This window comes from Sorghum bicolor, chromosome 9 (assembly GCF_000003195.3).
Source record: "Sorghum bicolor cultivar BTx623 chromosome 9, Sorghum_bicolor_NCBIv3, whole genome shotgun sequence".
Lineage (NCBI taxonomy): Eukaryota > Viridiplantae > Streptophyta > Magnoliopsida > Poales > Poaceae > Sorghum > Sorghum bicolor.
The window spans coordinates 56,757,206-56,783,056 of NC_012878.2; the positions used below are offsets into that span (position 1 = coordinate 56,757,206).

The 25,851-nt window shown below is 42.8% G+C and overlaps 2 protein-coding genes across 3 annotated transcripts; both read left to right on the top strand.

Annotated features, from left to right (window-relative positions):
* LOC8074568 (glutamate synthase 2 [NADH], chloroplastic) lies at positions 867-12,603 on the top strand. Its single transcript, XM_021446974.1, has 23 exons — positions 867-1,056; positions 1,322-1,788; positions 1,938-2,057; positions 2,149-2,262; positions 2,364-2,516; positions 2,613-2,713; positions 2,919-3,015; positions 3,442-3,551; positions 3,633-3,736; positions 3,903-4,082; positions 4,170-4,510; positions 4,609-4,673; positions 4,747-5,216; positions 5,903-6,769; positions 7,016-7,170; positions 7,393-7,554; positions 7,758-9,326; positions 9,476-9,694; positions 10,650-10,930; positions 11,020-11,325; positions 11,466-11,733; positions 11,895-12,149; positions 12,260-12,603. The coding sequence occupies exons 2-23, from the start codon at positions 1,387-1,389 to the stop codon at positions 12,521-12,523; spliced, it is 6,603 nt and encodes a 2,200-aa protein (XP_021302649.1). The 5' UTR covers positions 867-1,056; positions 1,322-1,386; the 3' UTR covers positions 12,524-12,603.
* Positions 22,248-25,567, top strand: LOC8063563 (60S ribosomal protein L35a-1). Of its 2 annotated transcripts, none has more exons than XM_002440171.2 (4): positions 22,248-22,373; positions 22,474-22,738; positions 22,819-22,871; positions 25,262-25,567. In XM_002440171.2, the coding sequence occupies exons 1-3, from the start codon at positions 22,342-22,344 to the stop codon at positions 22,858-22,860; spliced, it is 339 nt and encodes a 112-aa protein (XP_002440216.1). In that variant the 5' UTR covers positions 22,248-22,341; the 3' UTR covers positions 22,861-22,871; positions 25,262-25,567. The 2 variants fall into 2 exon arrangements, with proteins under 2 accessions (XP_002440216.1, XP_021304091.1); XM_021448416.1 differs by lacking the exon at positions 25,262-25,567 and adding an exon at positions 24,036-24,555 and having other exon boundaries at positions 22,249-22,373.

The window sequence follows — 25,851 nt, forward strand, 5'->3', positions numbered from 1 at the left end:
CCCTGTTTTTCTTGTGAAAAGTAAACTGATTTCTATAAAATTCTTACACGGTCAATTATTTATCCGTTTCGTGTTCAATGTTTCTCCGTCCACGAAACATGTTACGTTTCGAATTATGTTTCATGAAACATGTTATTCTAGCACATTGAAACGTAAAAGGAAAAGCTAGTGACCATGCACATTGAAATCAACGTGTCTTGCATAATCATTAGCTATCATACTTAAAAACTAGAAAAGCTATTATTCACTTCGTTTCAAATTATAGGTCGTTCTAGCTTTTCACTGTATTTAGACATAATTTATACATACCTAGATGCATAGCAAAAGTTTATCAAAAAAAGTTAGAGCGATTTAACATGAAAGGAGTAACCAAGGTACGTACCTAGAAAAAGTGAGAATGACTTATTCAATTTAAAACAAAGGTAGTAACTAACAAGGACATTTATACTTATATTAATCTATTTCAAAAGGTTTTAATAAAACATCCTTCTTTCTTTAAAGACTTTTTCCATCCCTAATTATAAGATGTTTTAGTTTTTCTAAATACATATTTAAATATATAATAAAACCTAATATATTTAGAAATACAAAATAATTTATAATTTGGAATTGAGGGAAGTGTATTGACAGCTTAATTAACGATGAAAGCCAGTTACTACTGCCAGCTATAGAATCAACAAGAATTAGGCTAGCGATGAACCTGAGGTGGGGGATTAAAATAGCCGAAAAAAGAAAAAAAAATTGCTCCACAAACACTTTAAAACGCAGGGGTTTAACACTCACCGGGGGCCCACGAAAAGATCCTATAAATTCTTGCGTGCGCCGTTGCGCACAGACCGTTGTACTGTGAAATCCTGCAAGGCGAAGAGAACCAGAGAAGGGAGGGAAAGCGGGCGCACAGCGGAGGGCCGCCGAGGCGACAGGCGGCGGCCGTCCCAATCATTCCCCGTCGTCCCCCGCTAGCGATCCTTCCCCGCCGCGTTTCGCCGCAGACGTTCTCCTGGCGAAGAACGCGAAGAGCACGAGCTACTACAGCCAAAGCGCGAGCAAAACAAGGTATGGTTTGCTTCGTTTGTTATTTCCACCCGCTGTCAGGATAACTTCTTCTTCTACCACTTGTTTATGCAACTGCAAACTCACTTCTGATTTCTCCATCTTTTGTTTGTCTGTTTGTTTGTTTTTTTAAATGAAATTATCATCGGTTTCATCCTTGGCAAGCGAGGAAGCAGATGCACCCAGAAATTTTTTAAAGATTTGTTTCGGATACTTCAGGGGACCTCGGATTGGAATCTCAAGCTTTGTCTGTTGCGGTTTCACGCAGATAAGTACTACCGGCGCTGGGGCGGCATTCTTTCTCCTCTTCCCACAAAGTGACAAAGCCGGGCAATGTCGGCGGCGCAGGCCCTGGCTCTCAAGCTCCGCGCGGCTCCAGCGCCGGGCAGGCCCCGAGGCTGCCGGACGACGGTGAGGGCAGCTGCAGCGGCGCATGTCGGGGCGCTGCAGCACCGCCGCTGCGTGTCGCTGGCGCAGGGCGGGCGGTCCCTCCGCGGCGCGGCGCTGCTCGCCGCCCAGCAGCGCCCGCGGCCATTGCCGTGGGCTGAGCGCGCCTCGGCGCGGCGGCACGACGGCGTCGGGGTGGTGGCGTCGGCGTCGTCGGCCGCGGCGGGGGTCAGGTCGATGTCCAGGATACCGAAGGGCAACACGGGGCTCTACGACCCGTCCATGGACCGTGACTCCTGCGGCGTCGGCTTCATCGCCGAGCTCTCCGCCCAGCCCAGCCGCAAAACCGTGAGCGCTTTTGCGACTACGCGCGCGCTGCTTGGAGTTCATAATTCGTTCATTCTTCCTTGCTGAAGCTTTCAGTAGCTCAGTCCTTTGTGCATGTGTCCATGTCTGATGGGTAAATTTGTTTATCGCGGCGTGTGTCTCAACTGTAGATCGTCGACGCCATCGAGATGCTCGAGAGAATGTCCCACCGTGGCGCCTGTGGCTGCGAGAAGAACACCGGCGATGGTGCGGGCATCCTTGTTGCACTGCCGGATGCCTTTTTCAGAGAGGCAAGCTTAGTTGAAGTTGTTAAAGAGAGAAAGAAGACCTTTTGTTTTTGGCCGAGGGAGTCACTTTGTGCTTGGTTTTGTGTTGTGGCAGGTCACCAAGGACGCCGGCTTTGAGCTTCCACCACTAGGTGAGTATGCCGTAGGGATGTTCTTTATGCCCCTCGATGATGAGCGACGTGAGAAGAGCAAGCTTGTGTTCCATGAGGTTAGTCTAGTGAAAGAGCAGAAAGAGGAACAAAAAAGGCAAGGCAAAATCTGGTCGTGACAAGGCCATGTTCATTTTTATCTCGTATATTTGGACTGCAGATAGCCAAGTCATTGGGACATGTAGTGCTTGGCTGGCGTCGGGTTCCAACGGACAACTCGGACTTGGGCAAGGCAGCGCTTGAAACTGAACCAATGATCGAACAAGTGTTTGTATCTAAGAGCATACACTCCAAGGCTGACATTGAGCAACAGGTCATTTTTTTTATGAGCTACAAAATTTGAAATTCTGTAGATTTCAAATGCAATATGTATTGTCCGTTGACTTGCTTCTGCAAATTGCATCTGCAGATGTACATCCTACGTGGGCTCTCAATCAAGTCCATCCACGAAGCTTTAGGTCTTGAGCACGGAGGACCAAATGATTTCTATATGTGCTCTCTGTCTTCAAGGTCCCACTTTATTACTTTTATTCATTTTTTTTGAAGAAAATATAATGTGTGAAATCTGAAACGATCAAGGAACAGAAGGGTAGCATATGAATACTGATTTATTTGTGATTTGATCATTTGAGCTCCTCTAAAGTTACTTTATTTCACGCCTTCCACTTTTTCGAAGAAATTATTTGTGAAATCCATTTTTATTCTTCTTCTTCAGGACTGTTGTTTACAAGGGTCAGCTGAAGCCATCTCAACTTAAAGGGTACTTCTTTGCGGACTTAGGTGATCAAAGGTTCACAAGTTACATGGCTCTGGTAAATACATAGCCTGATTAACCTTATTCAGTATAAGGAAATTAATAAACACAGTCAGGAGATGGGAACTGCCAGTAGCAATGTGGGTTAAGGGCAAGAAATGCTTCCAAACATGCAAAAAAAATGCAATTTCCCTTTCGCTATCTTTTGCACATGCTGTTTCAATACTGGCTCATCGTGCCATTCAGAATCAGAGTTTGTGTATGTGTCCTTTAACTAGGTAGTGTAAGGAAATTCTGTTATGTCAGTATGTGTGGGGTAGTGTAGGGAAATTGTGTTACGTAGCTTATGGCTTCTCGAACTGTTTAGGAACTACATTGCCTTCTATGGTGTTGATGACCCATTTGAGATCATACTCCATATTACATATTATACAAATGAACAAAGATGAGGAGGGTATGATTTATGAGTCATGCATGCAAACAGGTTCACTCAAGATTCTCCACGAACACCTTCCCCAGTTGGGATCGTGCACAGCCAATGCGGGTTTTGGGACATAATGGTGAAATAAATACCCTTAGGGGGAACAAGAACTGGTAACACTAAGCAATAATCTCCATATGACAGGCAGTCAGGAATGAATTTCATTGCAATGTGCCATATTTCTATTTTAATAGGATGACAGCACGCGAAGGTCTTCTCGAGTGCAAGGGACTCGGTCTATCAAGGGATGAAATGTCAAAACTTCTGCCTATAGTGGATCCTACCTCTTCAGATTCAGGTTCCATTTTCTATCTACACATGCAAGAAAAAGGAAGTAGTAAAAATTGCTAGGATACTAGATCCGTGTTCCTGGAACAAACTGTGTATATGACCTTTTACATGCAAGTTAAATTATATTTATCTTTTCAAAGGCATTGATTCAATGAAGAGTGGTCCTTATTCAGGTGCATTTGATAACGTTCTTGAGCTCCTCATTCGGTCTGGAAGGAGCTTGCCAGAGGCTGTGATGATGATGATCCCTGAGGCGTGGCACAATGATGTTAACATGGACCCCGAGAGAAAAGCTTTGTATGAGTACTTTTCGGCCCTTATGGAGCCTTGGGATGGGCCCGCTCTAGTATCATGTAAAAAATATGAAACCATTTGACTCCTTAATACTTTCTGTATAAGTTCTGATGGATTAACTTCATTTGCTGACCCGATTCTCACAGTTACTGATGGCCATTATCTTGGGGCTACTCTGGATCGTAATGGCTTGAGGCCTGGCCGTTTTTATGTGACATACAGTGGCCGCGTGATCATGGCTAGCGAAGTTGGTGTGGTTGATGTCCCTAATGATGATGTGATGAGAAAGGGCAGGGTAAAACCTGGTATGATTCTTTTAGTTGATTTTGAGAAGCACTGTATAGTTGATGATGATGAATTGAAGAAACAATACTCCAGAGCTCGCCCATATGGGGAGTGGCTTGAGAGACAAAAGATACAACTTGCAGATATTATAGAATCTGTACCTGAAACCGAGAGAGGTGCTCCTAGGATTGACATGCTTCCAGTAAGTCCATAGGGCTTTTGCTTGTTTTGTAGGGCTAGAAGTTGTTGCTGAAAAACTTACATGAACTAATTTATGGTTCGTTCTACACGTTGGTGCAGCAAAAGAATGAGAACAAGGAAGCCTTTTGTATTCATGGAATTTTGGCTCCACTGAAAGCCTTTGGGTAAGCAACATCTCAACCTTAGTATTTTATATACTTCTTTTCTTTTACATATAACCCAGTTGATGGACTTCAGGTACACGGTAGAAACACTCGAAATGCTGCTGCTACCAATGGCCAAAAATGGTGTAGAAGCTCTAGGATCCATGGGAAATGATACCCCCCTCGCTGTTATGTCAAACAGAGAGAAGATGCCTTTTGATTATTTCAAGCAGATGTTTGCTCAGGTTACAAACCCACCAATCGACCCAATTAGAGAAAAAATTGTCACATCCATGGAGTGCATGATTGGTCCAGAAGGTGACTTATCTGAAACAACAGAACATCAGTGCCATCGCCTGAAACTTCAAGGTCCTTTACTGCATATAGATGAAATGGAGGCTATTAAAAAGATGAACTTTCGTGGTTGGCGCAGCAAGGTGCTTGACATAACTTATCCTAAAGTGTATGGAAGGCAAGGTTTAGAACAAACTTTGGATAAACTCTGTGCTCAAGCTCGTGAAGCTATTCATCAGGGATACACTATTCTAATTCTCTCTGATAGAGGTTAGTACAGTTCATAATACAGAAGTACTATCCAGTCCACTCAACAGGCATGAATTAAATTGCCCATCAAAGCTAGATTTATCTTTATGGGCAATGGATATCAATATTACTATGATTGACATAGGTCTGTTTGCTTTGAAGACTGGGAATCATGCCTGGCCCACGCACCTCACCCAGGCCGTCGATTTCCAGTGCCTGGGGCTGGATCGATCTGCCTGGGCAGGTGCCCCCAGGCTAGGTCTTCATCCAAACGCGCCCATATTGTTCATGCATGTCAGTAGAAACTGCTGAGCGATCTATTTATTTTGTATTACTGCAGCATAGCACACCATGGGTAATTAAATTTCCTTCTGGACAAAAGGTTAAGAATGAATTAACATTCTCTGTTATTTTTCATCACAGCATGTAAAGAGATAACATTTTGGATTACTCCCTTACACTAAGTGGAAAACTAGTTCATTGAATAGGGCCAGCAGTCCAGCACTGCCCCATTCCAGTGGAAAACTAGTTTTTCCTATTATCAGTCTGCTTTCATCTTTTCCCAGGACTTGATACTCGCAAAACACTTGATTCATATGATTTTGGCTATGCATTTCAATGCTTGATTCTGTAAAATTACTTGTCCTATACCCTGTAGCATTTGGAGGTTTAAAATGTCAGGTTTGAACTTTTTTTTTTCCATACAGGTTTCTCTCCGGATCGTGTACCTGTCAGTTCTCTATTGGCAGTTGGAGCTGTTCATCAGCATCTTGTCTTGAATCTTGATAGGACACGCATAGGGTTGCTTGTTGATTCAGCTGAACCTCGTGAAGTGCACCATTTCTGTACCCTTCTTGGATTTGGTGCAGATGCTATATGCCCTTATTTGGCTATTGAAGCCATATGGCGGTTACAGATTGATGAGAAAATACCTCCTAAAGATGATGGACAACTGTACCCAAAGGAACTTATTGACAAGTATTTCTATGCTTCTAACAATGGAATAATGAAGGTTCTTGCAAAGATGGGGATATCCACCCTGGCATCATACAAAGGTGCTCAGATATTTGAGGCCCTTGGTCTTGCTTCAGAAGTAGTCAGTAAGTGTTTTGAAGGTACTCCTAGTAGAGTTGAGGGTTCAACATTTGAAATGCTTGCACAAGATGCACTTCATCTCCTTAAGTTGGCATTCCCGTCAAGAACTTTACCTCCTGGAAGTGCAGAAGCAAACTCTCTTCCCAACCCGGGAGATCATCACTGGAGGAAAAATGGAGAATTACACCTTAATGATCCTTTTTCAATTGCAAAATTACAAGAAGCAGCTAGACTCGACAGCAGGGAAGCATACAAAGAATATTCTAGACACACTGAGGAGCTGAGTAAGTCCTGCACTCTGCGTGGTATGCTGAAGTTTAGAGAGATTCCAGTCAGGATTTCCTTGGATGAGGTTGAACCTGCAAGTGAGATAGTCAAGCGATTTTGTACTGGAGCAATGAGTTATGGATCCATTTCCTTGGAAGCTCATACAACGATGGCTAGGGCTCAGAATATAAAGAGAGCAAAATCTAATACAGGTATTTTCCACCATAGATGATATGACCACCCTAACCATTCTTATGAATGCCGCATAATTTATTAGAAGAAAAAGAATTTGAATAAGTTTTTATGAAAAGCAGGGCCCAAAAACCGAACAACCGAAAAATGACCCAGTTTTTAAGAAAAAGAATTGACCTAGCATTGCCGCATACTAATTGCTAAGTACAGTTGGTAACTAGTTCCATTTCATATGCTAACTGGGATGTGTATATATGTATATGAAGGCGAGGGAGGGGAACAACCGTCTCGCATGGAGCCTCTTCCTGATGGTTCTATGAATCCATTATCAAGTGCAATCAAGCAGGTTGCAAGTGGAAGATTCGGAGTTTCTATCTATTATCTGACAAATGCTATTGAGCTGCAGATAAAAATGGCTCAGGTATATTTTAACTATACTAGACTTGAAAAAAAAAACTATACTAGACTATTGCACCTTTTACTTCTGCTCGAAGTACCTAAGCACCATGGTGGACCTCTTCCTGAATTGCTCAAAAGAACAACTTACTTCTGCATCGCTGTGTACTATGCTTGTTTCGTTGTACCTAATCCTACAACATATGCTGGCTATTCATCATGTTGGAGAAAATTATATCTTTTACAGGGTGCTAAACCTGGCGAAGGGGGTGAGCTCCCAGGTCATAAGGTCATCGGCGACATTGCAGTTACAAGACATTCTACAGCTGGCGTAGGACTCATCAGCCCACCTCCTCACCACGATATATATTCCATTGAGGATCTCGCACAACTTATCTATGACCTTAAGGTATGCTCTCATGATGTTTTTCCCTTTTCCAAGAGTTCTGTATATGCTTACGACTATCTTTTTAAAGATGATGTGGTTTTACATTAAAAAAAAAAGATGATGTTGTTACAAACATCATATTTGTAGTTGAAGTTGCACTTGCCAGCATAGTTCTTCCTTAAAAATGTTGCTTGCTTATGTTATGGTTCTCCATTTTTCTGTAGAGTTCAAATCCAGGGGCCAGAATCAGTGTCAAACTAGTCTCTGAGGCTGGTGTAGGAGTTGTTGCAAGTGGTGTTGTTAAAGGACATGCTGACCATATTCTCATCTCTGGGCATGATGGAGGCACAGGGGCTTCTAGATGGACAGGAATTAAAAATGCTGGACTTCCTTGGGAGCTTGGATTGGCTGAGACACATCAGACTCTAGTGGCAAATGGGCTCCGTGCCCGAGTTGTCCTTCAGACAGATGGCCAATTGAAAATTGGTAGAGATGTTGTCATTGCTTGTTTACTTGGGGCGGAGGAATTTGGATTTAGCACAGCTCCACTAATCGCACTTGGTTGCATTATGATGAGGAAATGTCATACTAATACTTGTCCTGTTGGTATTGCTACACAAGATCCAGTGCTCAGAGAAAAATTTTCTGGAAAGCCAGAGCATTTGATAAACTTCTTCTTCATGCTCGCCGAGGAGGTACGAGAAATCATGTCTCAGCTTGGTTTCCGCACCATCAATGAAATGGTTGGGCGATCAGATATGCTTGAGGTTGATCCAGATGTACTGAAAGGCAACGAGAAACTCCAGAACATTGATCTATCACTGATCTTGAAACCAGCTGCTGAGATTAGCCCCGAGGCTGTTCAATATTGTGTTGAGAAACAAGACCATGGCCTCGATAAGGCATTAGACAACAAACTCATAGCCTCCTCAAGAGCTGCTCTTGAAAAAAGATTTCGTGTTTTCATTGAGACACTAATCAAGAACACTGATAGAGCTGTTGGCACTATGCTCAGCCATGAAGTGACAAAGCTATTTCGTATGCCTGGACTGCCTCCAGACACCATCCATGTTAAACTCAATGGAAGTGCTGGTCAAAGTTTTGGTGCTTTTCTCTGTCCTGGAGTCACTCTTGAGCTTGAAGGAGACAGCAATGATTATGTTGGTAAAGGATTATCTGGTGGCAAGATTGTTGTGTACCCACCTAGAAACAGCCGATTTATCCCGCAGGACAATATTGTTATTGGCAATGTGGCTCTATATGGTTCTACCAAGGGAGAGGCATATTTTAATGGCATGGCAGCAGAAAGGTTTTGTGTCCGCAATTCAGGTGCACAAGCAGTTGTTGAAGGAATCGGCGATCATGGATGTGAGTACATGACAGGAGGCACTGTCGTTATTCTGGGAAAAACTGGTAGAAACTTTGCCGCTGGCATGAGTGGGGGCATTGCTTATGTTTATGATGTGGATGGGATGTTCAGTACCCGTTGCAATCATGAGTTAGTCGACCTGTATAATGTTGATGAAGAGGATGACATTACCACATTGAGGGTGATGATAGAACAGCATCGACTCAACACAGAAAGCGTTTTGGCCAAAGATATACTCTCTAATTTCGAGGATCTTCTTCCAAAATTTGTAAAAGTATTTCCAAGAGATTACAAGCGGGTTTTGGATAATATGAAGGCGGAAAAGGTTGCCAAAGAAGCAGAGCAAAAAATGAGAAAAAAAGGGTGGGATAAGAAGGCAGGTGAAATGATTAAAGCTCCAAATGGTATTTCAGTAATTACAAAGGTAAATCTGGTTTAAATAGAAACTATTTCATTATATGTATTGTAATACCTAAATTTGCTGTTCAAGTTAATTTTGTCCTTCTGAAAAATATTGATTGACTTTATTCCAAATGGTTTCTGGGTCTGACTTCTGATCATTTTGGTATGCAGAAAGTACAGAACAAAAAGTCATCTAGCCGACCAACACAAGTTTTCAATGCTGAAAGGCCTCGAGGTTTTGTAGAATATGAGCAACAGGGGATTTCTTACAGAGATGAAAATGAGCGTGTTAAGGATTGGGGTGAAGTTACAAATGAATTGGTTCCTGGGCCACTGCTAAACACACAATCTGCTCGGTGCATGAGTTGTAGCACTCCTTTCTGTCATCAGGTAATACTTAAAATTTCAAAGTTCTGCTCTTTTAATTGAAATCTATTATATTTTAATCCTTTTGTTTTAGTCTGTAAAATTGTATGCTTTTTCATGGACTTTATTGATCTAAAAGAGTCCACATACAAGCGCAGTATACATGGGTTAGCTCAGCATTCCGAGTAGAATTTAAGAAATTTGCTACTCTGAAAATATTATCTAATGCAAAAATGAAGATATTACTAAAACCTGCCCAAGCGTGCTGTCTAAAGTAGAAGTCATCTTTGTCACAGGCATATTTTTCAGTTATTAGGCCAGATAGTTATCTATTGTTGCTGTAAAGCTTGCTTTCAATTATGGTATCTTTAATTATTTATACATATGCTATTTGCTGTCAATTTTTCAGTATCTTAAAGCTGTTCTCTATACTGACATAAAACGAACCAGTAATATTGTTTTGGTAGATTTACACAAGTTTGTGTACAGATTGACATCGAAATCAAGAATCATTAGGGGGGTGGGGGGGGGGTCTTTGGTTTGTGTAATAAAGTGGCCCATCATCATCTCACTCTTTAGTTTTTTTTGTTTGGTTTGTGGAATAGAATGAGTTGATCCGATCCTCACAAGCTAATAATTAGTACTAGTACGAGAAATGTGGTCTTTCCACTAAATTTGAGGAATGGATTCATGATGCATCACCCATCTAGAATGGATTGATTTCCCAAACCAAACATTCCATTGTCTTGCCAGTAACTATTACATAACTATACCTCAAATAACACTAATACCTAAGCTACAAGTTACTTTGCCTAATGTAACCATTTGTTTGCATTGTTCTTCGATAAATAATAGCGATATTGATTCATATACTTTTCACATTTGTTACAATGTGAATTTCTGTTGCATGCTGGCTGGTATAAAAATATTAAGCTTTTCTGGTATGATTTTTGTAATTTTCTTGGATCACGTTCTGCAGGAAAATTTTGGTGCTGGCTGTCCTCTTGGAAATAAGATCCCTGAATTCAATGAATTAGTTTATCAGAACAGATGGCGTGAAGCGTTAGATCGCCTACTTGAGACCAACAATTTTCCTGAGTTCACTGGACGAGTTTGCCCAGCTCCTTGTGAGGGTTCATGCGTGCTTGGCATTATAGAGAATCCAGTATCTATAAAAAGCATAGAGTGTGCCATCATAGACAAAGGCTTCAAAGAGGGGTGGATGGTTCCACGCCCTCCCCTTCAGAGTCAGAGAACAGGGTATGCTTTTGTTGCCATCTTTGGCTTGCTTTGCTACTGCATGAGTGAAAGCATGCCATAAAAGTTGCATTAAACGATTTAATTTGCAGGATGACAGTTGCTATTGTTGGAAGTGGACCGGCTGGTTTAGCTGCTGCAGATCAACTGAACAAGATGGGACATTATGTAGTTGTGTTTGAACGTGCTGATCGTATTGGAGGGCTGATGATGTATGGGGTTCCAAACATGAAGGCAGACAAAGCTAGAATCGTTAAGCGCCGTGTTGATTTGATGGACAAGGAGGGGGTTAAATTCATTGTGAATGCCCATGTTGGAACTGATCCTCGGTACTCTATTGAGCGGCTCCGATCCGAGAATGATGCCGTTATTCTGGCTTGTGGTGCTACTAGGCCGAGGTGATTCAATAACACTATGAGTTCAAATTGGCAACATCAATCTTTATCACCAATATGGCAATTATGGTTATGTTGTTAATATATATATAATTGTATGAATTTGAGAATTTGCTAACACCTAGAGCATTATCCTTGAACAGAGATCTCCCTATTCCTGGACGTGAACTGTCAGACATCCATTTTGCTATGGATTTTCTTCATTCCAATACCAAAAGTTTACTTGACACCAACTTAGAGGATGGTAACTATATATCTGCTAGAGGGAAAAAGGTAGTTGTAATTGGTGGTGGTGACACAGGTACAGACTGTATTGGGACAGCCATCAGACATGGTTGCAGCAACCTTGTAAATCTTGAACTTCTACCAGAACCGCCTAGAGAGAGGGCCCCTGACAATCCGTGGCCTCAGGTTAGAACACTCATCAAGAAAAACGATAACATCTTTATTTCCTTGCTTATCTAGATTAATTAATAAATTTATGAATTGTAAGCATATCATTGCCTTCAACTCCATTGGCATTATTATGCTGTGATTCATTCTCATTGTGGCACTTCTATGTTTGCATTCAGTGGCCGAGGATATTCCGAAGAGACTATGGACACCAAGAAGCAGCCAGCAAGTTTGGAAAAGACCCAAGAACTTACCAAATCCTCACGAAACGTTTTATCGGAGATGAAAATGGAAAAGTGAAGGCCCTTGAGGTAGTACGTGTTGAATGGAGCAAAGTGGATGGAAGATTTCAATTCAAAGAGATAGAAGGTTCACAAGAAATTATTGAGGCAGATCTTGTCCTCTTAGCTATGGGATTCCTAGGTCCCGAGGCGGTTAGTTTTCCATCCTCTTTCCCGTAAAAGATTTTAGTGTGATACTAGTGTTAGTTTAGATATTTGATTTTTTTTTTATGAACTGACATAACAGTAAGCACTAACTGCAGGCTATTGCCAAGAAGCTGGGTTTAGAGCAAGACAACCGATCAAACTTCAAAGCTCAGTTTGAAAACTTCGCGACTAACGTGGAAGGTGTGTTTGCTGCCGGGGACTGCAGGCGTGGGCAATCACTTGTTGTTTGGGCAATTGCAGAGGGGAGGGAAGCAGCAGCAGCTGTTGACAAGTACCTGTCGAGAGAGAAAACGAATGTTGATGAGAACGTTGTTGCCCCAGGTCCATGTGAATGTCTGGTTCAACCCGTTGCGGCATAAGCAAATAAAGCATTTCTGTAACATTAACTCTTTTGGAGGTAGATATATATGTGTTTCCCTTTTCACGCTGAAGAAAAAAAGAAAATGAGATCCCTTTTAGCTCTGAAAGGATTAAAGAAAGGACTCATTTAGCAGAAACAGAGAGCCCGTGTGTTATATATATTAATTAGGTTGAAAGCAATAGGAAAAAAAATGAGGTGTACATTTATTGTTCTCTTCCTGTGAAGAAATACCGGGTTTGTAGGTTTAGGAAAATGTATAGCTGATATAGATGGGAAACTTATTAACAATTGTTTATAAAACTATACGGAGTACTCTCTTCTGCCTCTTTCTTCGGTGCATGCGTAAACCTGCTCGGTGTGGATCTGTTGTGCTCCGTGTATTATAGGGCCTCCCCGGTGCTTCAGTTTGGCCATTAGTTCCATCCTCCACGTTATACCTGATCTCCATATCATACATCATACAGGTTAGTAGCTCCGCAGACCGTCAGAGTGGCTTCCAATCCACCATTAATCTAGAAGGTGTCGTTATCGTGTCTGAAAACCTCTGCATCTTTTGTGATCAGTCGCCTGAGACTTTAGATTTTATTGTGTTGGGCTGTGTTTTCAGTCGCCAGGTTTGGTCCTCTTGCCTAGGAAGGTTCCAGCTGCAGCACTTAATCACATTACAAGAGCAAGACGTTATGGCTTGGTGGACCGATTCGAGGAAAAGGCTCCCTAAGCACATCCGTCGAGGCTTCAACTCTCTTTTCTTCGTCGTCGGTTGGAACCTCTGGAAGGAGCGCAATGCGAGAACCTTTGATAGATCGTCTCGACAGCCGGCTGTTCTTCTGCAAGCTATCCTTGACGAAGCAGCTCTCTGGGTGGCTGCTGGTTTCAGGGCGCTCGGAGCGTTGCTGGCCTCGGGGTAGTAGTTCAGTAGTCTTTTCTCTTTCTCTTGCTGTGTAACTTGCTTTGGTCTGGTTTTGTTCTGCGACGGTAACCTACGGCTTACTGTCTTCGGCTTTTGTTGTAACTCTCTTAACCCTTGCTTAATGAAATACATGCAGCGCATGTTCTCGAAAAAAAAAGTAGATAATCTCCGTTCAAAAAAAAACAGCAGATAACAATGCCTGCTCTTGTTTTGACGACAGTTGGTTTGACAGGAATATTTTTTACTCTAAACTAAGAATACCGTAATAAGAATCACATCATCGATTCTTGAATCTTGATTGAGTTTACACACCTTGCTTGATCAGTCCTGTTTCTTGCGAGGCACAGTAAGCATGGCTGTTATTCATTGTACACTGAAATTTTTGGCGAATGATAGAGAACATGTGGCGAGATGGACACTGAAATATGCTTGACATTCAACCACGTAGGGCTTAGTTTACTTCAGTCATGTTCAGTTTGACAAACCAGCTATTAGCCTGTTACTAAGGCCTTGTTTAGTTCGCAAAATTTTTTGTTTTTAGATACTGTAGCATTTCGTTTTTATTTGACAAACATTGTCCAATCACGGAGTAACTAGGCTCAAAAGATTCATCTCACAAATTACAGATAAACTGTGCAGTTAGTTTTTATTTTTGTCTATATTTAATACTCCATGCATGCGATCAAAGATTCGATGTGACGGGGAATCTTGAAAATTTTTGCGAACTAAACAAGGCCTAAAACCTAGAAGGTAGTACCAGTACAACTTAAGGCCATTTGACAGGCCTTTACATTATTCCATCTCTATGCTGCTAATCACATATTGATGCGTCCACTCTCACTACTGCAGGAAAGCGTTTTTCAGACGGTTGTCGAAGCCTCTTAGAGACGGCTAGGTCATGCGTCTGAAAATTTGTGTCTCTGATGTGCCAGACCCAGTGACGGGTCAATAACCGTCTCAGATGATTTGTTCTAAGAGACGGGCTTTACGCACACCCGTCTGTGATAGTTTAGGTTACAGACGGTTGTCTTATCTACCAATCGTCTCAGTAATGAAACAACCAGCGATAGGTATCGTTATAAACCGTCTCAGGACCTGTAGAATGGCGACGGGTGTACCCCGTCTCAGTTGTAAATATAACACAGACGGTGAAGGGTCGAGATGGCGGACTAGAGAGGGGGTGAATAGTCCTTTCTAAAACTTATTACGCCGGCTAACCGAAACAAATGCGGAATTAAAACTATCGGCCTAGCCAAGACTACACCCCTCTATCTAAGTTCTCTAGCACCTTGAAAAGATCCTAAACAAGCAAACAAGGTGCAACCTTAGCAAGAGCTCACATAACCAATTCTAGGAGCAAGGTCACACAAACCTATGCAACTAGTACTTTGCAAACCGGGGGAGCTCCTACTCAAACTAGTGAGGTAAAGTGCACAAAGCCTAAGCTCACTAGCAAGCTCAATAACAAGGCAACTAATGTCAAATTAGAGAGCGCAACTTACTTAGTTACACAAACTAAACAATGTGACTAACAAGGTTACACAACCCAATTTAGTCACGCAAGGGAACTACTTCTAGCTACACAAGCAAGAAGGTAACTAGCAAGCTACACAAGCTAACTAATTACAAGAGCAACTACACAAGCACAAGTATATAAAGAAAGTAAATACAAGCTCGTGTATAGCGAATGCAAACCACCGAGAAGAGTAGACAATGTTGACACGGTGATTTTTACCGAGGTTCACTTGGTTGCCACCAAGCTACGTCCTCGTTGTGGCGATACACCCACTTGATGGATCACGAGCTAATTGGCATTCCAAAGCCAAACCCTCAGCGGATGCCGCACATCCACTCTCAAGATGGGGATCCTCCAAGCCACAAGCAATCCACTAGAGTTGCTCTTCGCGATCCCCGCGGGGTGAGCACCGTACCCCTCACAATCTCTTCTCCGGAGCACCGCACAATCTCCTTGCGTGCTTCGACGGAGTCACAAGCCACCAAGCCGTCTAGGAGGTGGCAACCTCCAAGAGTAACAAGCACCACCGGCTTGCAACACGAACACCTAGTGCCACTCGATGCAATCTCTCAATGCAACGCACTAGAATCGCTCACTCACACAATCGGATGAATACTATCAAGCATATGTGAGTTAGAGGCTTCACTAGCACTTCCCAAGCATTGACACTAAGTCCCAAGGGTGCTCAGCACCGGCCAAGGCCGGCCACCACTTCTATTTATAGCCCCAAGGGCTAAACTAGCCGTTGCCCCTTCACTGGACAAAACACGTGGGCACTGGACGCTCACAGGGAGCCACCGGACGCTCAACTCCCAGCGTCCGGTGCTCAGGTGTCGGCCACGTGTCACTAGCCGTTTGAACTCGACCGTTGCCGCCAACGGCTAGTGCGCACGCGCGCCTGCACAGCACCACCGGACGCTCTACTGCGTCACACCGGACGCGTCCGGTGCACACCGGACCCGTGCGCAGAGAGCTCCGCAAACTTGCAGAGTCACCGGACGCTAGCCATCGGACGCACCCTGAGCGTCCGATGCTCACCGGACTCAAGCGCAGAGAGGGTCACCAAACCGCCCGCACACCGGACGCTGAGCACCGGACTCTCTCCGGTGCGTCCGGTGCACTCTGCTGCACCCGACAGCACACCGGACGCTCTGGACCAGCGTCCGGTGCTGCCAACACCAGCGTCCGGTGAGTGCCCGCAACATCTCCAAATTTCCCACCGGCACAATAGAAAATATGCACTTAATTTTCTCAAAAGCGCCGAATCCCGCCTCGCAAGCTCGGCGAGAGGGAGAGAGAAACCCACACCTCTCTCAACCCTAGGAACACCACCTCCTTTGTAAAGTGTGCTAACACCAACAAGTGTCCACCACCAAAGTGCAAGTGTGTTAGCATTTTCACAAACATTTTTCCCAAAGGAGTTAGCCTCTCAAACTTGCCACGCCACTCGATCCTAACACGTATGCAAAGTTAGATCGCTCAAGTGGCACTAGATGACCGATATGCAAACAAGTTTACCCCTCTTGATAGTACGGCCATCTATCCTAAATCCGGTCATAAACTTCTCTACACACCTATGACCGGTGAAATGGAAATGCCCTAGGTTATACCTTTGTCTTGCGCTTTTCATTCCATCTCCTCCAATGTTGATGCAACACATGCACCAACCAATCACCAAAAGATATGATCCACTTCATATCATCACGTGACCGTATTGGTTCATCGATCTTGACCTCACTTGCTCTTCACCGTTGCCTTGGTCCATCGGCGCCAAGTCTTGCTCAAGCTTCACCGTCACACGCGGTCCCTCGCTTCAAAGCCTCCGACTTGCCCTTCACTCTTACAACCGGTCCATCAAGCCAAGCCTCATCTTGATCTTCTCCACCTTGGTCACATGACTCCATGTCATGTCTCATATGTAATGAGCTCCTCCATCATCACATAATCACTTGTGGACTAATCTCCTGTATATCTCACATAAACACTATTAGTCCACCTAAGTTGTCACTCAATTACCAAAACCAAACAAGGACCTTTCAGACGGCTTCACAACCGTCTCTGGCAATGAGGGTTACAGACGGTTGTCTAATCTAACAACCGTCTCAGTAATGAAACAGCCAGCGACAGGTACGATTATAAACCGTCTCAATTTTTCTTTTATAGATAATGGAAAGAAGTTCCAAGCAGCGCCATCCCCTTTCAAGAAGATGAATCAATCAAAATTATTACAATCAGTGGCACATCCACCCCACCCAAACACAACTAACGTTTACCAGAAGGGCTCCTAAGAATGAATGGCCATCCACACCAGGCAAAATTTTGCTTGCGGCCGATTCCAATGTGCCGCATCCCTGGATGAACAACTCTTTCTGATCATCATATTATTGCAACTATGCTCTAAACTCGTGTGTCGCCTAAATAAGACCTGCAAAGAAGTTTTTAGTCTGCACTTTTCAAAAACAAACTCATTTGCGATTAGGTTCTTTATGATGGAACCCATCCATTTGGGCTTGAGTTGTCGACTTTAAGCAGGTGTTCATATTTTTTTTCGATTATTCAAGGATTTAACGCCCTTTGTTCTTTTAATGGTACACGACGTACCCACCAATAGCGAAATGCCTATGGTAATTTCATCAATATCGAGATCTACAAGTCCAGACTCAGTTTTTTCCAAGGTGCTCATAGTGGTACATGTGTATGCATGCGTTCATAAGCATGAATGTATATGTATGTATAAAAAAAATCAACCAAAGCGCCTTGCAAAATGTTATCAAAGTATCAATTAATAGTGTTTATACTCCATATCTTGATAACATTATCTTGATTAGACCATTGGCTGAATATACTGTTTACATTCGCAGGAGGTGGAATTCCAAACACAACTGCGCAACAGGGTCAAAGAAATTTACCAAATGAACACTCACAAAACTAGATGTTGGACGGTTTCTAGATTTTACTACCGAAACAACAAAATTTACTCCTATGCCAATTTGCACTAGCAATCTTGCCATTGGTAAGGATAACCCCTTTCTTCAAGAACCACATGAATGAATGAAGATTATGCTCTAAAAATAAGTTCATGGAATTTTTTTAGTACACTGAACCAGCCAGCCAGCCAGCCTATACTAAAACCCAATTGACCTTGTTTAGTTTTTTTTTTTTTTGCAAAATAGACACTGTATTACTTCATTTATATTTAATAAATATTATCTAATTATAGACCAAATAGACTCAAAGGATTTGTATCGCAAATTACAAACAAACTGTACAATTAGTTATTATTTTTATTTATATTTAATATTTTATGCATGCGCCGCAAGATTCGATATGACAGTGAATCTGAGGCCTTGTTTAGATGTGAAAAGATTTTGGATTTCACTACTGTAGCATTTTCGTTTGTTTGTGGCAAATATTGTCCAATCATAGACTAACTAGGAACAAAAGATTCGTCTCGTGATTTACAGGTAAACTATGCAATTAGTTTTTATTTTCGTCTATATTTAATACTTCATGCATGTGTCGAAAGATTAGATGTGACGGAGAATCTTGAAAACTTGGCCAAAGCTGCATTCAATCTTTTGCGTGCTTGACGGTCGACCAAACCCAACATATACATATCACCGGCAGATGTGGCCAATGAGCGTGTCGTACCCTATAACAGTTTACTCAAACTCAGTCGGCAACGCCTCTAGCTCTAGCTAGCTAGTCAGTCTGCACCCCATCATGCACGCTCTCTTGCTCGCTATATAGTCGTCGCTGGTACACCAAATACCAGCCTTCAACACACACATCAATCTCCTCTTCAGTATCTCGCTTAGCAACACCACGCGTCTTTCTTGACAAGACGGCATGGGCAACAGCCTGCCGCTGCCATGCGTGTGCCGCCGCTGCTGCCACGACGAGGTCAACGAGGTCGATGCAGGCACCGCCGCCGTGGCCGGCGGCGCCAAGAAGAGAAGGAGGAAGCAGCAGCAGCGGAGGCCTGACCGCAGCAGGAACGTCTGGGCGGCGCGGCCGAGGCACGTGGTGGTGCCGGTCGTGGACGCGCCGGAGGACGGCGACGACGTCCGCCGGGAGCAGGAGGCGTGGCCTGAGTGCCACGTGGAGCCGGCCGGCCACGGCGAGGACGGCGCGGTGCGGGTGAGGATCGTGATGAAGAGGAGGGACATCGCGCAGCTGGTGGCGAGGCTGGAGCAGCGCGGCGCCGAGGAGAGGAACGCCGCCGCCGGGATTGAGGAGGTCATCAGCACCGACCTCGCCGGCTGCAGCGGTGGCGGCGGCGTCACGATCATGAGCCCATGCCGGGACGCCTGGAGGCCGCGGCTCTCCGTCATACCGGAGAACTAGTAGAGATAGAGAGTCCTGCATGCTATGCTGGATGCTGTACCACCACCTCCGTTCCATTGTTCTGCGCTAGTTTTGCTTTAGCTGACTGCTGTACATTTTGGAACGACGAACAAGGTATTTTAGTTTCCTTTTTTTTTTTACTTTCTTAGATTTGATTTTCTCTCCCTTTTTGTCTTGGGATCGATCGGGAAGGTGATATGGTCGCGCCCTGCCAATCTGCCACATGACTATATGAGTCGGTATGTAAATCTGCTGTTTGGAACATATGCGTGCGTGCACCTATACTGTGAATGTATATATCAAATCAAAAGCTGTGTAAAACTATGTTTTCTTTCTCGATCACGCAAAATATTTGTGCGTCTTTGTATTATGGTAGAGAAAAAAAAAATTAATATAACATGTCTTAGCGGTGCCTTAGGAGGTCAGAAACGTTTGTACATGAATGCTCAGACCCCCTTAGTGTATTATTGAAACTATTATGTTACATTTAGGCTCTATTTTGATTTGTTATCAGCTAATAGTTAGCTGGCTAATAGTAACTCTAATAGCTTGGTTATTCTTGTTGTGGAGGTTATTTTAGAATTTGCATGGCAAAAAGTAGGCTCTAATAGATGTGCTATCTGGTTTTGTAAATAGAAAGTTGGTTATCTCTTGATTTTTGATGACCATATATAGTCAACCACTGAAACTGGCTATCTGATTTTGTAAAATAGCAGGGCTATTGTCGATTTCTTCTTTTTTAAAAAGTTTTTTCTATTTTACAAAATAGATAAACAATAAAATTTTGCTACTAATTTTAGCCAAACTCTTGGAGTTGCTCAAATAACTCATTTATAATATTAGTTAGGTGAATTATATATAATATTAACCAGCAAAACTATTAGCTTGAAGCCTTGAAGGTTGCACAACTAATAAAAAATGCTACTAACACAGCTATTAGTTGTTATTATCTTATTTAATCCAATTAGTGGTATATTTATTATCTAGAGGTCTAGTTAACAATTAGCTATTTTATCAACTGCATATGTTTAGATTCAAAAGAAATAACTATTAGCATATAACTATTAATTATATGAATCCGAACAGAACCTTAGTCAGCAGAACATTTTTTGAGCAATCCAATATTATGTAGCAATATATGTAGCCTCTGGTCAAACGAAGACTGAATGAACCACTAAAACAAGAACTTCTTACGCATTACGATTTCAACATTCATATAGTTAACTTAAAATTTGATCATGTATACATACTTAATTTAAACCTAAATCAGACAAAGCATTCTGATTTAGGTTTCCATTAAGTATCCATAGAGGATCAGATTCTAAGTTAATTATATCATCAGCGTGCTCGGCAACTGTGGACACACGTCACCATTGGATTTCTTTTTGCGCGCATGCGTACGCTCAGCTGCTCCGGGAGCGAATGAATAATAATAATGGAGCAGATCAGAAAATGGACGATACAGACTCCGCGACCGACTTGATCTTGAATTCCTGGTCGTCTCCAATTTTCCATTCCAACGCAGCCATCGGAGCCATCACCGTTACTGATGAGTGTTGAGTGATGACCACTTCAACGACAACGATGCTGGGCTACGATTTCTGTGAAACTTTTTTTTTTCGCCAACGATTGCAGGCGAGACGAGCTTCAGTCAGACAGGTGCCTTGTACTGGCAACCTAGCGCTCAATACACGAGAATTCGTTATCAAAAGAAAGAAATATGCATAGAGTAAGGCTTTGGATCACGGAGGAAATCCTGAATCATATTCCATTCACACACACACACACACACCCCAGCGGCGATGCCCCTCTGGTTTTGTCACTCTTTGCATTCAGACGAGAAGGCAACCCTGTGGTTTATTTTAAATTTGTTGTTGTTATTAAACGATAGCGTCAGTGTCCATTCCTACAATGCAAACTACAGAGGAATGATTAAAAAGAAACGAACAGAGTTCACCCCTTGGGCCAATGGTTTGCTTGCTGAAACTGCAAGCTGTTCAAGTCCACGTCGGTGATTTTTTTTGAAAACGTCACCGGAGGGGTGAGAGCCTCACCTGACTTCATTTTCATTTATTCTGGCTAGCCGGTGCAAAGGGGTCAGTGACTCAAAGTCAAAGTCTTCTATGTTTAAAAGTTTAATATAAAGAAAGGCGAGAGCTAATTCATTACAAAGAGTTGACACCAGGAATGTTACAAAACGATCATTGCATCGAAGACGGCAGGTCCAGAGTCGACTAGCTTCTTTGCAAGCATGGAGGGGGTGATTTGTGAATTGTGATCATACACAGAATTGGTTTTGTCACGACGATGGCGTCACAGGCTGCAAGAAAATCAAACGCCTCGATCCGCTTGCCACTTGGCAGCAGAACACCTCGTGGATGGCTGGATGCAAAAATAGCATCATATACTATAAATTCTATTTCTATCGTGAACACACTGCAACTGATCAAGCTGGAGGCAGACCGGTGGATTGAGGCTGGAGCACATGGTTTGCATAGCATAACTTACGAGACTTAGCGGCTTGCTCATTCTTCCGGTTAGAATGATCATTGTTCATCATGTAACATTCACTATTTTTCATTTTGCTGGCTTCAGCCTCTTGTAATTAAAATTCTCTTCTTCTTCTAATACAAAGATACGCACACTCGTACGTATTCACGAAAAAAACTATAAATTCCATTTAAATATTGTAACCTGTTCATGTATCCAAAAATCCAGTTATTATTAATAATAATTCTTCTTTTGTCGAAAAAATACTACAAATTCCATCTGGGCCTGAAAACGCAGCCCGGGAGAATTTGAAGGCCGATACGGAAGTATAATCAGTGGGCCTGAACCCTAGTCCAGGCCCATTGGACGGACACGAACCCTCTCCACTTGATGCAATCGCAGCCGTCCAATCAATCAGCGGAAACTTTTAAATCCCCCGGGCCCCGGCCCTCACTCCCCCACGAACTAGGGTTTCATTCGCCCCTCCCCTCCCCTCCCCTCCCCTATCAGTCTATCCCCAGCCTCGTCGTACGGCACTCCGGCGGCGGCGAGTATGGTGAAGGGACGGCAGGGCCAGCGAGTCAGGTACGAGGCCGTCACACCAAGCCCACTACGTTCTTTCCGCTGGGGCAGGCAAGCATCTGATCTGACCCGTCGTCTCCGTTCTGTTTTGTTTCCGGCGCAGGACGTACGTGCGGGGCACGATCCTGGGCTACAAGCGCTCCAAGTCGAACCAGTACGAGCACACGTCGCTGCTGCAGATCGAGGGCGTCAGCACCAAGGAGGACGTGGCGTGGTACGGCGGCAAGCGGATCGCCTACGTGTACAAGGCCAAGACCAAGAGCGACGGCACCGCCGTCCGATGCATCTGGGGCAAGGTCACGCGCCCGCACGGTAACTCCGGCGTCGTCCGCGCCAAGTTCCGGTCCCACCTCCCGCCCAGCTCCATGGTGAGCTCCCATTGCTGGTGTATTTTTTTGTTTTTTTTTTCTGTCTGCCTTTCTGATGGGTGCTTTTAATGGTGTTGCAGGGTAAGAAGGTCCGCGTGTTCATGTACCCCAGCAGTGTCTGACTCTAACCGAGGTAGAATGCTTTGCTCACCTTGTTTGAATGTGTGGTGTGTTTATTGTTGGATATTACTCCCTCTGTCCTGTCCTGTAATAAAGTGCATTTTAGAAATTTTAGGACAACTTAAAGAGAGAACACAAAAGACACATGAGCCCTCACTTTATTTCCTAATAAATGCTGTCACCAACACAATTAGTGGTGTTGTTTGATAAATGAAAAGTATTCATGACGGAGGGAGTAGTTTACATGTCAGCTTGAATGCTGTTCTATCAGTGTACGATGATGCAAATACTTGGCTGCCAGCTTCACTACAACTCTATTAGTGGTCCATTATGCAAGTGCTTAGATGTCAGGTTGAACACACCTCCATCACTGTCAATGCAAGCTATTGATTGTGTCTTGTATGTTGGTGATGTAAACCTTCAATTGCTGTCTAATCAGAATGTGAAGCTGTGGTCTTAGGTTGCTCTGGATCTGATCCTTCTGTCCTTTGTGTCTAAGGGTCCCAATGCCACTTGGGGGAAGCTCTCCTTTTAGCTTCGAAATACCTGCAGGTTCTCTGCGGGGTGCTCGGATGTTGGGGCCCTAGAGCAAATGCAGTGGTCTCATAGTACGAGGCTGTACTTTGGTTGATGGGTCTCTCATCAATTGCTTCCTCACAGCCTTGCCTCCAATGACCACAACATTCATTTTTTGTGTCTTCACATTTGTGCTCTCTTGCGTGGCAACATGTTTGGAGCTTGAGATGTTCTGTTTCGTTATTGTGTAATCATATTGTAGCTCGCCCCTGCATTATATGCCTTCATATTTAGGTGATTACTATATGTCTTTCACTAGGTTGTTGAACAATTTTGACTTTTGCAAACTTAAAAAACTGTTGATGCATTGGTCTGAGCTAGAAAACTGTATTCTGTGCCCTGGTAGTCAATATACTCATGCTATTACCTTTAATGGTTATCCAGTCCTACCGTGTCGTTGCTGCCACAGCAGCTAAGGAATCGTTGCCTTGGCATGTCACCTCTTTTCTGGCGGAGACAGCCAAATTGTCATTTCTTCCGTTTGTGTTTCTATTGCTTGATTTGGATCTATTTTCTCTTCTGTCCTGTATTGCCGTTTTGTGTATTTGTTGCTTGATTTTGATCTGTTAACTCTTATGTTATTCCTCTCCCTCCTATGCAGAGGAAAGCTAGGCTGTAAGGGCAATGATGATGTAAAGTCATGCACCACTCTGAATAAGAGGATTTTCTCTCTTTGGGCTGACAAACAAACTTTCTACCCATTTTTTGTCTGAGCCCTTCTGTTTACATGCGTGCTTTCTTCTATCTTCTTTTTTCTTGCTGCTTAATGTGATACTTATTTGGTTGTGTTTTGTGGGGTTCTTGAGTGATTCCTGAGAACTAGATGATGTGGGTCGACAGATCCAACCATGATGCGGACTGAATCTTATTTGAGGTCAAATCTAATTGCCGCTGATGGTTCTCGAGTTTACCTCCCCGCTTTCTTTGCTTGTCCTTATTTTGTTTTGAATTTGTTGCTTTGAATCAGTTTCAATGAATATAATGGCTTAAAAGAGAGGTGAAGCCAATTTGCAGAGCAAAGGGGCCAGATAAGTGGCGATCTTTGCATTGAAGGTTGGCGACAACAAAACTGCAGTTCTCCGTGCCACTCAGATTTACATCTGTTTTGTGATGGCCTCGAACAAGCTGCTACATCATCTCTTATCTGTGATCTAAGCTACTCTCTCTGTCCCTGAATAAATCGTTTCTAGAGCTGTCCTAAGTTTGGTTGAGCTCCCCTGTTTTTTAGTTCTTAAACATTTGAGTTAAATGGTAACTATAAAATTGACATGAACAATCTCAGCAAATGCAGTGGCCCCATAGTATTGAGGCTGTTGTTTGGTTGATGGATCTCGCGTTGATCACTTAGCCTTGCCTCCAATGGCCATTGATAATAACATTCATTATTCTTGTCTTCACATTTGTGCTCTCTGACTGGAGTTTGAGATAGTTCTGTTTGATTATTGTGTAATCATATTGTAGCCTTCTGAGCTACAAAACTTTAGCATGGAGGTAATCAATTGAATTTCTCTTTAGTTTGCAAGACGTGGGACTCTAAATAAAAAATCTTTAGCATGTATGTTTGATATATTCAATCTGTTTTCAATATATATGACGTTTATGACAATCTAATCACTTCATTGTAATAATTACCTTATCCTAGAAGTCAATTGTTTTAAAAAAGAAGTGGTACTGTTTTTAGAGTGCAATTTTGACCTTTGTATTTTTGCGGGGTTTTCTACTGCTCAGTGCTATACTAGTGTGGGTGTTGATCTTTATCTTGTGTCCTTTATAGTTGTATAAATCACAGTTTATATAAACTCACAAATTCCTCCATTTTGAATGTAGCAAGCTTTTACCATGAAGGAGATTGATCCGGAAAGCTTCTGACGACGATTTTGAGTAGTTTAGTTTAGGAGTTTCCTCTTTTTCTTTTACTACAGGTTGGCTGTGGTTCGCAACTGACAGCTTATGTCAACTGTAACTCTGTTTTGTTGCGTTGATCTGAAGCAAAGCATTAATGTTGTTTCTTTGTATGTTTAGTTGAGGCTGAATTTACTGTTGACTGATTTATTCTGAGATCATGGGAGCTGGGGGGATATATTACACAAACTTGATTAATACAGTGATCCTATTAGTCTGATTTAATCAAAATTGTGTGAAATCTGCACCATTGCTTGCTTCCTTTAGTACTTCTGAAATGTGAGTTTTCAAAGCAGCAGCAGCTATGCTGGTGCAAGTTTCAGCGTTTCAGTTGAGACATTCAGCAGGATCAGTTGAGTCAAAGTATTTCAAATTTGACCAAAATTATAGGCAAAATGATAAAGTTTTGTGGCATCAAATAAATATACTATGAAAATATAATTAATGAAGAATGAAGAATCTATTATACTTAGTTTATATCATAAATATTAGTTTATATTTTATTATTTTATTAT